Source organism: Chrysemys picta, chromosome 9 (genome assembly GCF_011386835.1).
Source record: "Chrysemys picta bellii isolate R12L10 chromosome 9, ASM1138683v2, whole genome shotgun sequence".
Taxonomy (NCBI): Eukaryota; Metazoa; Chordata; order Testudines; family Emydidae; genus Chrysemys; species Chrysemys picta.
The window spans coordinates 27,425,676-27,441,174 of NC_088799.1; the positions used below are offsets into that span (position 1 = coordinate 27,425,676).

The following is a 15,499-nucleotide window of genomic DNA, read 5'->3' on the forward strand; positions in this document are numbered from 1 at the left end:
TTAGCATTATAGCAGCATACTAGTACTATGAGGGGATGGGCTATCACTGAGTTGAAATTGCAGTTTTCGGGTTGGATAGTATGTCCGCTTTGCTGATGTGATGAAGATCGTTTTGCTCTCTTATTAAAAGTTTTGTTCCTTCCCTAGAAAGGATTTTGCCATGCCAGCCCAACAGAAGAAAGTCATATTTTGCATAGCTGGGGTGTTAAGCTTTGCTTGTGCTCTAGGCATTGCAGCAGCTGTCGGAACTCAATTATGGATCAAAGGAACAATACTGTGCAAAACTGGAGCTCTGCTTGTCAACGCTACAGGACCAGAACTGGAGAAGTTTATTGGTGAAATACAGTATGGGCTTTTCTATGGGGAGCGTGTTAGACAATGTGGGCTAGGAGGGAGACCTTTTCGATTTTCATGTAAGTAACAATGCCATTTGAATTATTTAATACCTTAGTGCATACTATCATGATAATGAGCAGACAAATGCTTCAGTGTGTTCTTATTTACTTTGGAATTTTAACAAGTGCGAAATATTCTACGATCAAATGGTTTTGTTTCTGAAGTGTGTCCATCTTAACATTTAAACTACCTTATTACTAATATTAGTTACAATATTAGTGACAATTTCAATGCACCTGTGTTATGGATTATTACGACAAATAGCTATGTCCCCCTACTTTTTTGTTACTTTGAAAGAATGATTTTGTTGTCTATCTATTTTATGTTCTATTGTGAAATCAACAGCAGTAAGGTAACAGCAGCCTTATTAGAAAGCCAGTGCAAAGCCTCATTTACTGCTTTTGAAGAACATAGCAGCAAAAACTAACAATCTGCTGCATTAATTGGGAAAACATACTGGGTTTATGCTAGTAGCTGTTCAATTAATTGACCTGCAAATTGAATTGGGTATTTGACAGATACAGAGTTTAATGGAAGGAGATTGTTAGAAATTGTTTTGATTTACATGCAATATTCATAACCTGTTCATCTTCAAGGATAAGAAGATGAATAAATTGATCAAGTGAACATACAGTTTATATATAGCAACATATTAAATGGATAATAACAAATGGAGCTTTGTTTTATGTATGTAACTCACAATATGCCACATGAAAGTATTATTACAAAAGACAATTTGGAAGCAGTCTTCTGAAACAGTACTGGTAAATTACTTGCATGAATCATCTGTGGTGAAGTAAGGTTACCAGATTATGCATCAGAAAAGATTTACGATATACTATTTTTGCAGAGGTAGTAGACCAAATTCATTTAGTTTACTGTTAAACTTTGATATGTCTAATTTCCATAACGGGTCTATTTATGACAGTTCTCTTTATTACTTTCCCGGCTGTCACAATATGCTGATGTTCTACCCTGCAGGTTACAGTTTGGGATGAATTTTCAGAGCATTCTACTAAATCCCAAAGAATTAGATTTCATCTGTAGATATCATGAACAGCAAATGATAATGCAGATAGCACAACAGAGCACTGACTGGATTTAGTTCATGTTCATTAAGATAATGGAGTTGTTAAGGACAAAGCTGGGAATCACATGATTGGGGGGGAGGAGGGGTTGTCTCCCCAGCAGCTTGGGAATGTGTGAAGCACTAATGAGTTTTGGCAAAAGTTCCAGCAGAGAGCCTGATTCTGCAATGCTTACACTGAGGAGAATTTACTTAGACAAGTAGTTCTACTGACTTTCACTCAAATAGGGACTACTGAGCATGAGGAAGGGTTGCAGAACTAGGCCCTGAGTTATTAGAACACTTGCATTGTCCTCAGATTGTAAAGCAAAATAGTTATAATACATTTTCCTAGCCTAGGCTGGCTGGGTTCATGGAACTAGTCATTACCAAAATGATTTACTAGTCTGTTCTGAATTGGTCACTTCTAATCTGATATCACTTCTGCTTCTATACAAAGAGAAATTATGAATGTGCTCTTAATAGGTTTGTAATGATTTATAATAATAATAAATCAAAGGATCTGAAAGTGCTTTATTAAAGTGGAGTTTAGAGCTGGGAAAATACTGCAACAAATTTTCCATAAATAGCTACTCCCATTTTAAATGATTTTGCTCCCTTGTCATGCTTGCACTCTTTGAGCTGTTTTTGTTTTTGTTTTTATTTTGCAGGGAAGACAAAGGTGTTTTTCTTAATTCACATTAGCTAATTTGGGTTAGCTAACATGCATTAAAATAGCAACAAAGATGCAGAAACTTGTTTTTTAGCTTAAATTAGCAACTTGTGTTCAACCCCTGACCCCCCTACAGGCTTTATCTCAAGCTGGTAGCCCGAGTTAAAAATCGAGTTGCTGTGCCTTTACTGCTATTTTAACCTGAATTAGCTCTCATGGGTTAGCTAATGTGAGGCCTTGGCTACACTGGCAATTCACAGCGCTGCACTTGCTGCGCTCAGGGGTGTGAAAAAACACACCCCTGAGCGCAGCGAGTGCAGCGCTGTAAAGCGCCAGTGTAATCAGCGCCTGCAGCGCTGCAAGTTATTCCCCTTGGAGAGGTGGAGTACTTGCAGCGCTGCGAGAGAGCTCTCGCAGTGCTGGCGGCGCGACTAGACTCGCACTTCACAGCAGCGCTGTGAATCCGCGAGTGTAGCCAAGGCCTGAGTTAAGAACTCATCTTTTTATTTTGCACTGGAGATATACCCTTTGGACGAGCTTTCTGGGACCATTCATTCAAACGAACTTTACTGCCATAAATATTCACCAAACATTAATTTCAAAGTTGCATTCACCAGAATGTTATTCTTCACACCGACAAGTAACTGCACCCAGAAGTGCATGCATGCACAGCCAATCGATGAACAGAAACAATACTTGGTGAGGTATCTAACTAATCACAGCTAAACACAGTGTGGAATGTTAAAAATTGAGCACTGGATAATCCGTCCACAGTGAACTACATGATCATTCCTCATGGGAAAATATTCTTTAAAAATTCATCAAATACATTTGAGTAATGAATAAATATGAGGAAATTGCAATGTTTGCACATATTTCATAAGCAAAAAAGAGGCTGCGCTGAGAATAATACAAGAAACTCTAGCAAATATTATCATCCCAATTTTACAGATGGAGAAAATGAGATACAAAGATTCAGGATTCTGATTCAGGGATGCACCCATTTTCCTGAGGAAGGGCCTTTAACCATGTACTTAAAGTTTAAGCATATACTTCACTGCTTTCCAGAACTGGGGTCTAAGTGATTTATTCAAGAACATAAAACATAAAACAAATCAGTAGAGAGTCAGGCCTCCTAGCTCTCATTTCCCTAAGTGAACCACTAGTATATGTTGCCTTCCTTTTATCTAAATTAAATATGTGGCATTGCATTGTTATTTGAATAGATTTTCCCCTTGTATTACAAGCCCATTGTAAATCCTATTTACATGCCCAGGAATATTTCATTGTAGCGTCCTCAGAAGAGAATACCAGAAAGTGATTACTGGCACTAGGTGTACATCTATATCTGAAACTGTAGAATCCTGCTAGGATGACCTGCTGCAACCAGGTTACAGCATAAATCTTATAAAGACATCCCTTTGGAAAATCAGTCACTAAATCATTTTTGTCTGTGTGAACTTTCACAGAGAGTGGATGACGGAGGAGTTAATGTTCCCTTTACAAATAACTCAGACTATTTTTTAATTAGCTGAAAGAGCAAATGCATGTGACTTTTGTGTTTAAATATGATAAGGTATCTTAATATGTGCATAAGGAAGGATTTCACCTGCACAGAGCCCAATTACTGAGAGACATTAGTTGACATTCTCCATATCTGTGGGAATACACAGAGTCTACACAAATTCTCTCTGGAAGTCATTATAAATGGCCCAGGAAGTAGTATGATATATGTGTCCACAGTTTAATGAACTGAAGTACACTGTAACACATCTGAGAAGAAACAGTCTGGAAAATAGGTTAAATGATTTAGTTCTATGTTTGTTCCCATTAAATGTTCCCTACTGACCACTATATCTCTTTTAATTGTAAAATGAATTTGGTCTGCCAGCAAACCCTGTTAGGCTGGGAAAAGCCTTCTGCTTCATTTACTCTGGCTGATTCTCATCAGTTTCTGGGTCGGCAGTTCATTTTCTAAAGGTCATTGGCATTCATACCTAGCACACAAATTCATTCATTATAATGAAGAAATATATTTTTTTCAATACAACATCACTGCTGAATTTAATTTTCCTGATATGTCACCTATACAATTTTAAAATTCTAGATGTAGCTGTCAAGGGAAACAGCCAATATAATGCAGTTGTATGTTTACTTAAAATAAAGATTGATCTTATTAAGTATGCAGTATTGTACTTTATCCCAAAACATTCACTAGTGCTGAAAAACACAATTCCAGAGAACCTTATTTGTGACAGAATGTGTGTCCACATGGACTAAAGACTTTGTTTTCCCTAGTTTATGGCTAACTTAATTGGCATAGTGCTAAAATGTATACCATTTACACTGATACTACTGTGATTAGTAAATACTATTTTGGCTAGTAAGAAAGTAAATGTATAATATAAAGAATCAATGAAGGGCCTCATTTTCAGAGCTATGCATGTGCAGTGACTGGGACAGGGCATGAAACCTGGGTATTCGGATGTGTAAATGTCTAGTTAGTGGCTCGCAGCAGAAACAGCATTTGCAAATACCTGATTTATACATGCAATTGTGGTAAATGTTCTTGCAAATTAGGCATGCGATCCTATACAGACGCTCCCCGGGTTACGCAAACCCGACTCATGCAAATCCGGATTTACGGAAAAAGTTCCATAAGTTCCATAAGCTTTTTTTTTTTTTTTTTTGGCGTAATTGTCTGGTATACGTTCCCGACTTACACAAAATTTGACTTACGCAAGGCGTTCTGGAATGGAACACTTGCATAAGTCGAGGAGCGTCTGTACATAGCTTTGGGCATGCACACACATTCTGAAAATCACACCCTAAATAGTAAGGAATTAATAGTAACTGCAGTCTGATGTCTTGAAGGTAGAAAAGGCTTGGCTCCTGCCTGGTGGTGGTGGAAGCATTATCAGAGAGGTTGTTTGTTGCTGATGAACAGCAGTTTTGTAACTATTCTACTAATGGTGATAAGTGTTTGAACTGAACTTTAGGTACATGGGCTAGTTTTAAATGCAAAGTTCTTGATAAGTACTGGAAATATATAAACTGGTATTTGAGGAATTCCTGTGTTAATAACTCTGACTTTATGAGATTTGATTCTGCAGTTGGACACGTTTCATCACAGGATTAGAAAAACAGTGATGAGATTGTACCCCTCAGGGACTATCAAGGGAAGTTGATAGAAAACCATAACTACATAATGCCTTTGTCCATCAACACCAGTCAAGACAAGTAGAGTTTTTATCTGATCTTTTTAATAGTGCTTTAACGTGTTCTTCTCACAGTGGGCTGAGAGGGGGTAATGGGCAAGGAATAGGGAATTTGAGTGCCTGGACTCGCTATAGTGCATCATTACAATTTTAGACAATGTTAAAGGTTACATTTAACAATGCTCTGAGCAAATTTTACAAATGTTTGCTTAAATATAATTAATTTGCTTTTAATATAATCATAGATATAAATGTTGCATTACCTGCTTTTTTATGCTTACTGCATTGCTGGCTGCAAAACTGTTTGCTGGTAAACATTTTACAAGGTAGAGTAATTTATGTGAGGCTCCTACTTAGCTCTTTCTCAGCATGTTATAACCACAGCAAGGCAATTTGAGGAGTTATTACCCCCAGTTTAATCATGCCCCTGTGGATCGGAAGCAGTTAAGTTTGTTTTATGATTAGTTCTAAAATATTTGTTGTCACCAAACACATAAGTGATTAAAAATTACTTATAGAAAATCTGATTCACTATCCACCCTGACCTGGGTAGGTATGGTCATAATTTGAACTAATAGCTAAGACCTAATACAAAAGATGCTAAAACTATATATAATTCCTAACATTTTATTTTATACTGTGTCTGATAAAATATGCCTTGTTTTTATCTAAGCCTCAACATCGTTTCCAGTTTTGCAGGCACAGTTTTTATCCTTCAGTAATAATTAAGTATGGGTGCAAAACTGCAGGCATAATTGTGCCCATGTTTATACGGATTTAGATGGGTAACTGCTTGCTTTGTAGATGCCTTTAGATAGTCAGGACAAAGAGCACAATTGCACATGCAACAAATTGTAGCCAAAATATTGAGGCCATTTTTAAAAAACAAATATAGACTTCCAAGTTAGTGCTGCTTAATGAGTTATTACATACAGACTACTGTGCCTTGTAACAAGTAGCAAAGCAACAACCTCCCTTCAGACTCCATGGGCCAAAATTCACCCATAAGAGGATGCAATCTGACCAAACTGATTGAGTTAGAGGCAGAGGTGAAAGTAAGCCAGTATGGTCTGGGACGGTGTACCGGCAAGAGCTGGTACACCGCTGACCGTATCGGCAGGGGGCAGCTTCCCCAGGCTGGCGATTTAAAGGGCCTGGGGCTCCCACCACCGCTACTGCAGAGGAGCCCTGGCCCTTTAAATCACAGTCAGAGCCCCGCTGCCGGAGCCCTGGGGTCACAGTGGCAGCCAGAAGCCCCAGGGCTCGGGTGGCGATTTAAAGGACCTGGGGCTCCCCGCAGCAGCCAGAGCCCTGGCCCTTTAAATCACCGCCAGAGCCACACTGTCACAGCCCCAGGGTAGCGGCGGTGGCCGGGGGCTCCAGCAGTGATTTAAAGGGCCCGGGGTTCCCGCTACCACAGCAGAGCCCCTGGCCCTTTAAATCGCCGCCAGAGCCCCGCTGCCAGAGCCCGAGGGTAGCAGCGGCAGCCGGGAGCCGATTTAAAGGGCCCGGGGATTTAAAGGCCACGCCTTTTCTGGTTGAGGCCCCGCCTATTCTGGATGAGGGCTCGCCCCCATGCTCTGGACTCTGGTGTACCAGTAAGTCCTTTAAGTTACTTTCACCCCTGGTTAGAGGTGTAAAATCAGCATGAGTCAGAGCAGAAAAAGGCCCACAATATCTATACATCTTATTTTGCCACCAGTTCCTTCTTCCTTTATTTTGGCATCCTATTTTTTTTTAATTATGGTTTCACTGTTTCCTTTTACTTCTCCTTTAATTCTCTCCCTCTTTTACATGCAGAACTATGTTTTCAGACCCAAAATGTTCCATTAAATGTTTTACTTAAAAAAAACTCAGGGGAAGTGTTCTGATCTTATAAAATACCCTTAATCTTTTGTCAGTTCCTCGTTTCAGGAGGCCATTCGGAGAATTCATGAAGGGAGATTCTCTAATGTAAACCTAGTGCATTTGTTCCAGTACATTGTTATAGTCCATAAACAAAAAACTTTATTTAAAAGGGACTGAAGTTGGTTAACTGTGATATTCCTCCAATGCAAAGCAAGGAAATACCAATTTTGCACTGAACCTCTTTGAGGAAGATTCAGGAACCTTGATAACAGCAAAGGCAACGTTATTACCCTCACACTTTCATAGAGCTCAGTCTTCCTTTTTCCTCTTTCTTCTCTTCCTCCCCAGTGCATCCTGGGAATTGTAATTCCTGGTTTCAAGGCCACGGGAACAAATTAGGAACAACTTACAAACACAAACTAGGGTAGCTATCTGCATCTAGGTAGATACAACTCAGCCTTTCCCTTAATAATAACCATTGTAAAACTTTAAACAGTTGTTTCCAAACCATGACTTGAGTCTGCTAGCAAAGTCTTCCAATCTTTGTCTCACGCTTCTCCTAATACCTAGAAAGGCAGGAACAAGACCAAGCAGTGGAGCAATTCTTCCCAATAATAATAATGGACAAATCTATAGTAGTGTCATTGATGTTCTCTGGTCCAAGGTGGAAAATTAGCACTCTATTCTTCAGCTGCTGGCTGATGAGCTGTGGACAATCTTGAAATGTTCCATTTCTTTCTATCTATTAACACAGCAGAATCTCATTGGCTTTCTGCTATCTGCAAAGCACATGAATATCTTGAATGTCCTTTTTAACTCTGTGTGGTAGCTTCACACAATCTACAATTTGAAACTTGTGAGGTTTAGCACCTTTTTTATCATCTACATACTGTCTGTATTTCTGCTGTTTATTCTTAACACATTCACAAATAGTTTCATCGGAAGGTTTAATTGAAAAGGAAGAACATGTGAGCCTGACAGGTAGTAAGCTGTGTATTGGCCTGGTGTCCTCTGAACAGTTCAAAGGTTGATACTCCAGTTGTTGAGTGGGGAGTGGTCCTGTAAGCAAACAGTGTTTCAAGTAAAGCTTTCAAACTGATAAGTTGCAAACATTCTTTCACCAGTATGTTCATTCTCTCAACTAGACCATTAGCTCTAGGATGATATAAACAAACAGTTTTGTGCTTGATACTATTGCAAGTGAGGGAGTGTTGCATTTCAACAGAGGTCAATTGCATTCCATTGTCAGATACCAATTCCTTGGGAAATCCTTCTTGGAAGAAGACTGATGACATGAACTTAATCACTCATTAAGTGGTAACCATTCCAGTGAATGTATCTTCCAGACACTTTGAATGAGTCTAACATTACTATGGCAAACCTTTGCATAACATGCTGATCTTCAAATGGTCCTATTATGTTGAGAGCCATTTTCTCCCATGGACAGCTTGGATAGTCAACTACTATGAGAAGGATGCTGAAGGTTTTCTGTGACTTATCTCTACTAGCATAACCCATGCAATTCTTCATTATTTCCTCAACTTGCTTGTCCATCCTTGGCCACCAGAAGGCTCGTCACAGTTGTCTTTTGGTTAGACTCATCCCCAGATGTCCTTCATGTGCCATGTGAATCAATCATACTCAGAAGTGTAGGCACAATAAGACAGTCAATTCTCAAAATCCATTCATTTAAAACACGGTACAGTTCATGTGAGATGTGTCTATATGGTTGCAAGTGTTCTGGTGTCATTGTCTTGTAAGGCCATCTATTGAGAATGTAAGCCTTTAGGTCCTGAAATACATTGTTTTCTTTCATGACTGTTGCCCACTCTCAGACTTGCGATCACTCCTAGGGTTGTAGTGGATATTTGCGCAATGACAATCTCTTCATTATCTTTCTCTATTTACACTCATGATAAGGTATGGGCAAATGAGACAGACAATCTACAGTCATAGGCATGGGCACGGGGTGTGCCAGGTGTGTCCAGGCACACCCTAATGCAGGGGTGGGCAAATGGCTCCACTCTCCTGGCGCAGCAAGACGCCGGCCCCTCCCCTGCCTTCCCTCCTCCTCTGGAGCCATGCTGGGGGCTCTGCTCCACCAATATCTAGAACTGGGTCTCTCCCCCAGCCCCTGCCTGCCTGGAGGAAAGACCCCCCCCCCGCGGGTCTACCCCCCCCCCCCGCCCCGCCTGCCTGGAGGAAAGCGGCACACGCCTCTCCAGTGCCTGCTTGTGTTGCTGGTGGAGCAGCACATTCCTACACTGAGTGGCTCCTGGCAGCAACTGCTGTCTGCTGCCCCACGGTCCTAGTGCCCCCCCATCCCCTAATGGCAGGACAGGCTGCCCTTACCCTGCCCTTCTGCCCTAGCCCTGAGCCTCACCAATGCCCCAAACCCCTCAACCCCAGCCCTCATCCCCCCGCACCCTAATCCTCTGCCCCAGCCCTGATCCCCCTCCTGCATCATGAACCCCTCATCCTCAGCCCCACAGCCCTCACCCCTGCACCCCCTATCCCCAAACTCCCTCCCAGAGCGTGCACGCCCTCCCCTTCTCACACACCCCCTCCTATGCCCCCACCCCCAACCCAGAGCCTGCACCCAAACTCTGTCCCAGAGCCTGCACCCCTCACCCCCTCCTGCACACCCATACCCTGCCCCACCCTGGAGCCTGCACCCAAACTCCATCCCAGAGCCTGCACCCCAGACTCCCTCCCCCACCCAAACTCCATCTCAGAGCCTGCACCCCTCCTGCACCTTAATCCCCAGCACAGGACCTGCACCCAGACCTCCTCCCCCCACCCAAACTCCCTCCCAGAGCCTTAGGCAGGTGGGGAGGCGGGTTCTGGGCACCACCAAAATTTCTACAAACCTGCCACCCATATGCGGGGCAGCGTGTCTGGCTCTGTGTGGAGCAGAACATGCTGCTAGGACCCTCATGGTAAGCGGTCCAGGGCGGGGGGGGGGGGGTTTGGATAAGGGGTGGGGGCAGTCAGGGGATAGAGAGCAGGGTGGATTGGATAGGGGGTGGGATCCCAGGGGGGTGGTTAAGGGTGGGGGGGTCTCTGGAGTGGGCAGTCAGGGAGCAGGGGGGGTTGGATGGGGCATGGGAGTCCCAGGGTCTATCAGGGGGCGGGGGGTGGATAGGGGTCAGGGCAGTCAGGGGACAGGGAGCAAGGAGGGTCCTGGGGGGGGGCAGTTAGTGGGGGGGGTCTCTGGAGGCGATGGTCAGGGGACAAGGAGCTGGGGGGGGAGTTGGATGAGTCAGGAGTTCTGGGGGGGCCCTGTCAGGAGGCAGGGGTGTGGAGAGGGGTTGGGGCAGGCAGGGAGCAGGGGGAGGGTTGTATGGGTCAGGAGTTCTGGGGGTCTTGTCAGGGGGCAGGGAGCGGTTGGATAGGCGTGGGAATCCCGGGGGTCTGTCTGGGGGCGGGGGTGTGGATAAGGGTCAGGGCAGTCAGGGGACAAGGAGCAGGGAGGCTTAATTAGGGGCAGGGGTCCCAGGAGGGGGTAGTCAGGGGACAAGGAGCAGGGGGGGTTGGGAGTTCTGAGGGGGGCAGTCAGTAGGAGCAAGCGGATGGGGGCAGGGCAGGGGCGGGGCTAGGGTAGGGCTCCCTGCGTGCACACCCTAATGCAATATGCTGCGCACGCCTATGTTTACAGTAGTATTCTTGGCACCTTCTCCCCACCAGCTTCATGTGCAAGTTACACTCTTTATCCCCACCCTTGGACCTGGTTTTCCTCTCTCTTGCACCTTGTGTCCTTATTTAGACCTGTGCAAACTGGATCTGATTTACCACTGCATTCTTCCAGTTTTATGACAGGCTAACTTAACAGATATTAAAAACTTAATGCCACTAGGGTGCCAGTTACATTACTTTGCAGCAGGATCTGTTTCTTGACCAGCTTATGCCCAACATCTAATTTGCACCACTGTTTACATCAGTACAGACTTCCAGGGAGTTGCAATGTTGTACTCTAATCTGCATTTTATTTCTTCCTTAGGCACTGCGTAACAGAAGGAATACTTACAGATGTTGAAGCACTTACTTTGTTCTAATAACATTTGGGAGTAGGGAGTGAACATTTAGTACGCTGATTCAGGGCATATTTTTAGCATTTAAAAATTCAAATATGTGAAATTTACCTTCTTTAAAAGCTCAACACAAATAAGGCTGGCTCAGACAGAATGCTCTTAAAAGCTTGGCCATCAAAAGGTAAAGTTTAGAGTTACTCTCCGGGCACAGAAAGGGTAGTAATTATTAATACATGTAGTTAGATGTGATCAAGAAGGTGAGATGAGGTTTCCCACAAAGCTAGTCTCTCTCTTTTGGCCAATTTGCACTTCTGAATTCCACAATGTGCTTCTCTTTAAACATCCTTTAGAATTAAATTTGATGACTTCCTTTTCCTTTTTCATTGAGTTCTGAGGAGCACAATTTAAAACAATAAGCACAGAGCAGCACAAAATCCCTGCCCAGATTTTTAAAATAATAATTTTGTCTAATGTTTGTTGTAATTTTTTGTTCTATTTTGTTTTTAGTTTTTCCAGATTTGCTCAAAATTATCCCTGCAAGTATCCATGTAAGTGTCATTCTCTTCTGTACAGTACTGATAGTCTTTGCTCTGGTGGGAACAGGTTTCTTCATGTACAATGCATTTGGCAATCCCTATGAAACTCTGCATGGTCCAGTAGGGTTATATCTTTGGAGCTTCATTTCATGTAAGTACTTTAGTATAGTTCTGCATTTAAATTAGTCACTTATTCATATTTAATGACTTAAGATGAGTGATCTATTTAATAAAACATGATGCTGTACTGAGAACTGTAGCTGCATTGAATCTGCGAACTATAGCTGGGTGGAGAAAGGTATTCCATTTTGGAGGATTGTGCTATTTTAAATTTTGGTTCAGTTCTGATTCTGAACAAACCCCAAAATTCTCCATAACAGGGGAGGAAGCATGACCACTAGTGAGTCTGCACCACAGACCTTGGAAGCCTGGGTTCCCCAGCACCCTACCAGACAGGTCCCAAAGAGTCAGGCAGGCAAACTGGCTGGATTTGTAGGTAGGGTTTCAAAACTTACCTAGCAGGCAAGGTTCTATTTGTCAAACTCGAACCATCTCAACGGAATGTTTTGTTTTTGATGAATCGGCAAATTGGGACACCAAAAAACTTGTTTTTTTTTTTTATTTGTTGGGGAAACCACCTGGGAATCCTTGGGTTTGACTCTCCCATTCCTTTAATTGATGTAAGTCACATAACTTCACTGAAGTCAGTGGAATTTCACTGGTGTAACTGTGGGGAGAAAAGGGCTCTGTCTTATTAGCGAGAACCATAGGCCTGATTCTTATCTCAACACCACTGACTTCACTGGGATTACTCCTGACTGACATCAGCATGAGATCAAAATCAGGCCCACGGCCTTTCTTTGCAAGGGGCAGATTCATTGCCAACATTTCACATTTTGTAAGGGTTGCAATTGGAAAGCATCCTATTTGAAGAAGCCCATTGGGGACATGAAATCTACTGCAAGTGGCAGTAGATTTCATGTCAAGAGAATGAGGCATATTAGACTCTAAACTACAGTAAATTTTTACTATTAGTTTAGCTGGAGAGAAAAAGGTGCAATTGTGCTAAGGGATGTTGCTCATTAAGACCATGATCAGCAAAGTATTTAACTACATACTTACCTTTAAGCACCTGGGCAGTCCTATTAACGTCAGTTGGACTATTAATATGCTTAATAGTCAAGTTAAGCACTTGCATATGTGCTTTGCTGGATTGAGACCTTATACTAGACATAACACTTGGTATGGTTGGCTATTTAGGTCCTAATCCAAAATTCACTGGAGTCAATGGAAAGAATCCCATTGACTTTGATGGCCATTGGATCAGGTCCTGAAAAAGAAGCCCCTGGGAAGGAGTCAGTTAAGTGACCATAAAATATATATTGAAATGTAATGAAAATGGCATTTTACTTTTTGGTTATTTTTATGTCGTTCATAAAGATTTGTTGTTGGGAAATTCTTGGAGCAGTGATGTTTCTTGTTCTATTTCAGGTTCTTGCAGTTGTCTCATCATGATACTATTTTCTTCAGAAGTGAAAATTCACCACCTCTCTGAGAAAATTGCAAATTACAAAGAGGGAAGTTTCATCTTTAAAACTCACAATGAACAATTTCAGGATTCATTCTGGATCATCCTGGTTTGCTCCTTGGTGCACTTTCTGAATGTTTTGCTAATACGGCTTGCTGGATTTGAATTTCCTTTTTCAAAATCTAAAGAGTCAGAGACAACAACTACTGGAGCAGCTGATCTCATGTACTAGCCTGATGTCGATTTTTAATAACATTTCAAGCAAAAGGGTTAATCTCAGCCACTTTCAACAATGACCAAAAATATCTGGTTTTACATGATTAATTTGAAAGATATTAAAATCAAGAAGAGATCTAAAATAAATGTCACCACAGTAAATACAATAAAGGCATAGTATGCATGGTCCTCATTAGGACTAGATCAAGATATCCTTACTCCCATCACTTAGTACGGTGAGGGTGAGGGACCTGTCTGGTTTTAAGATTAAGTTAGATAAGTTTATGGAGGGAATGGTTTAATGGTAAAACATAGTAGTCAAGGAAAACCAAGCAATGGTAGGTAAATAGCATAATGGCTAAAAGGGGTCAGGATGGAGACTCTTGCCTATATGCTCGGGGTCTTACTGATCGCCATATTTGGGGTCGGGAAGGAATTTTCCTCCAGGGCAGATTGGCTGAGCCTCTGGAGGTTTTTCGCCTTCCTCCGCAGCATGGGGCAGGGATCTCTAGCAGGAGGGTCTCTGCTGATTGAAGTCACTAATAACAGGATTGGGGACTTCAGCAGCAGAGTCCAGGGAAGGGGTAGGGACGGTTTTATGGCCTGCAGCATGCAGGGGGTCAGACCAGATGATCATAATGGTCCCTTCTGACCTTAAAGTCTATGAGTACCTTATGACAGTAATTCCATTTGTTTTAATGGGATGATGAGAGAAATAACGTATAACAGTGATCTGGGCCCTATGTACTTTAATAACGGAGGAAGACAAACATATAGGCAAACATTTCCACCAGCAGTACAGCATTTGCCTATATCCAGTGGTGTATTGGAATGACTACTACTACTGTTTTATGTATGTATCAAGACTGGACTAAGAATTCCACTCCGGCCAACAAATGAAGAGTGGTGATTGCACCATAAAGCTGCAAACCCCAAATGAAAGAAAACAGAATGTATTGTTGTAGCTTAAGTAACAAATGTAGGGCCCCCACCTGCAAAATAAGGAGATGAATTCTCTCTCTCAAGTACAATGACCATGAGTAATGCTCAAAAACATGCTCGGGGGCAGGGGCGGTTATTCCAAACAGAAGGGGGGGGTGGAAATCTACAGAATATGTAACCAAACTAGAAGGCTGCATACCCAATTGATTGCTGTGCCTTAATAGTTACAAGTGCTCCATATTTTAGGTTTCAGAGTAGCAGCCGTGTTAGTCTGTATCCGCAAAAAGAAGAACAGGAGTACTTGTGGCACCTTAGAGACTAAGGTGCTCTAATAAATTTGTTAGTCTCTAAGGTGCCACAAGTACTCCTGTTCTTCTTTTTCCATATTTTAGGGTCCAGTGGGAGTTGAGTATTCAGCACCTCCCAGGCTTGCTGAGTACCTTGCACTATTGAGTCCATAAAAGAGACTGTCCTATAACATTATATGCCTCCATCCCTCCTAAATTGCTCAGAAAGAAGTCTCCTTTCTGCCTCCTGTTTCCTCATGTGTTGTCTGCTGCCCCCACTTAAAAAAAGAAAAGAAAGAGAGAGAGGTTAACCAGACAAAGGATTTTTGCAATACAAGAGTTTGAACAGCAGGTGATTTTTTTTTAATTAGTTAGTGCAGAAGCTCCATTTTTTTTTTAAACTCACTTGTTCTCAGTGATGCTGGTAAATAACAATAGAGGAAGATAGCAGACAACTTAAACCCACACATATTTCACAGGTACCACATCTAGATATTACTGACAATCCCAGAAGACCATAGAGGGCAGAAATAGAAAAGAAAACCTGTTGCTTGGTTGGGGAAGGGGACAAATTAATTATTATTTGAACACATACAGGATGAAATCCTGGCCCTTCTGAAGTCAATAGCAAAACTCCCACTGACTTCAACATCTCAAGGGTTTCACCCATAGTAAGAGATTCTCTGTCCTGATGACTTTACTTTCTAAACTGAAGGAGAGTCAAAGGGTATGAGGGGAAATAGAGGCATAGAGGGGGA

At 42.2% G+C, this 15,499-nt stretch overlaps 1 protein-coding gene and 1 long non-coding RNA gene across 5 annotated transcripts in view; one reads left to right on the forward strand and one right to left on the reverse strand.

The window, feature by feature from the left end:
- CLRN1 (clarin 1) lies at positions 1–13,528 on the forward strand. Of its 2 annotated transcripts, none has more exons than XM_005286920.4 (3): positions 1–413; positions 11,740–11,919; positions 13,209–13,528. In XM_005286920.4, exons 1-3 carry the CDS (start codon positions 161–163, stop codon positions 13,526–13,528), a joined length of 753 nt encoding a protein of 250 aa, XP_005286977.1. In that variant the 5' UTR covers positions 1–160. The 2 variants fall into 2 exon arrangements, with proteins under 2 accessions (XP_005286977.1, XP_023958329.1); XM_024102561.3 differs by having other exon boundaries at positions 13,260–13,528.
- Positions 10,482–15,499, reverse strand: part of LOC135973668 (uncharacterized) — a 19,679-nt gene continuing 14,661 nt past the window's right edge. For 2 of the 3 annotated variants that reach the window (XR_010590617.1, XR_010590618.1), the window contains one exon: positions 10,482–15,019. This is a non-coding gene — a long non-coding RNA (uncharacterized LOC135973668). The remainder of the gene's footprint in view (positions 15,020–15,499) is intronic. The other variant, XR_010590619.1, reaches the window with a different exon arrangement.

What these genes read in the sequence shown, in the direction of transcription:
- CLRN1 (XM_005286920.4), top strand. Translation starts at nt 161, where the DNA reads ATGCCAGCCCAACAGAAGAAAGTCATATTTTGCATAGCTGGGGTGTTA. An exon ending in GAGACCTTTTCGATTTTCAT is followed by an intron (nt 414 to 11,739) that starts GTAAGTAACAAT and finishes TTTTGTTTTTAG; the next exon opens with TTTTTCCAGATTTGCTCAAA. An exon ending in TCTTTGGAGCTTCATTTCAT is followed by an intron (nt 11,920 to 13,208) that starts GTAAGTACTTTA and finishes TCGTTCATAAAG; the next exon opens with ATTTGTTGTTGGGAAATTCT.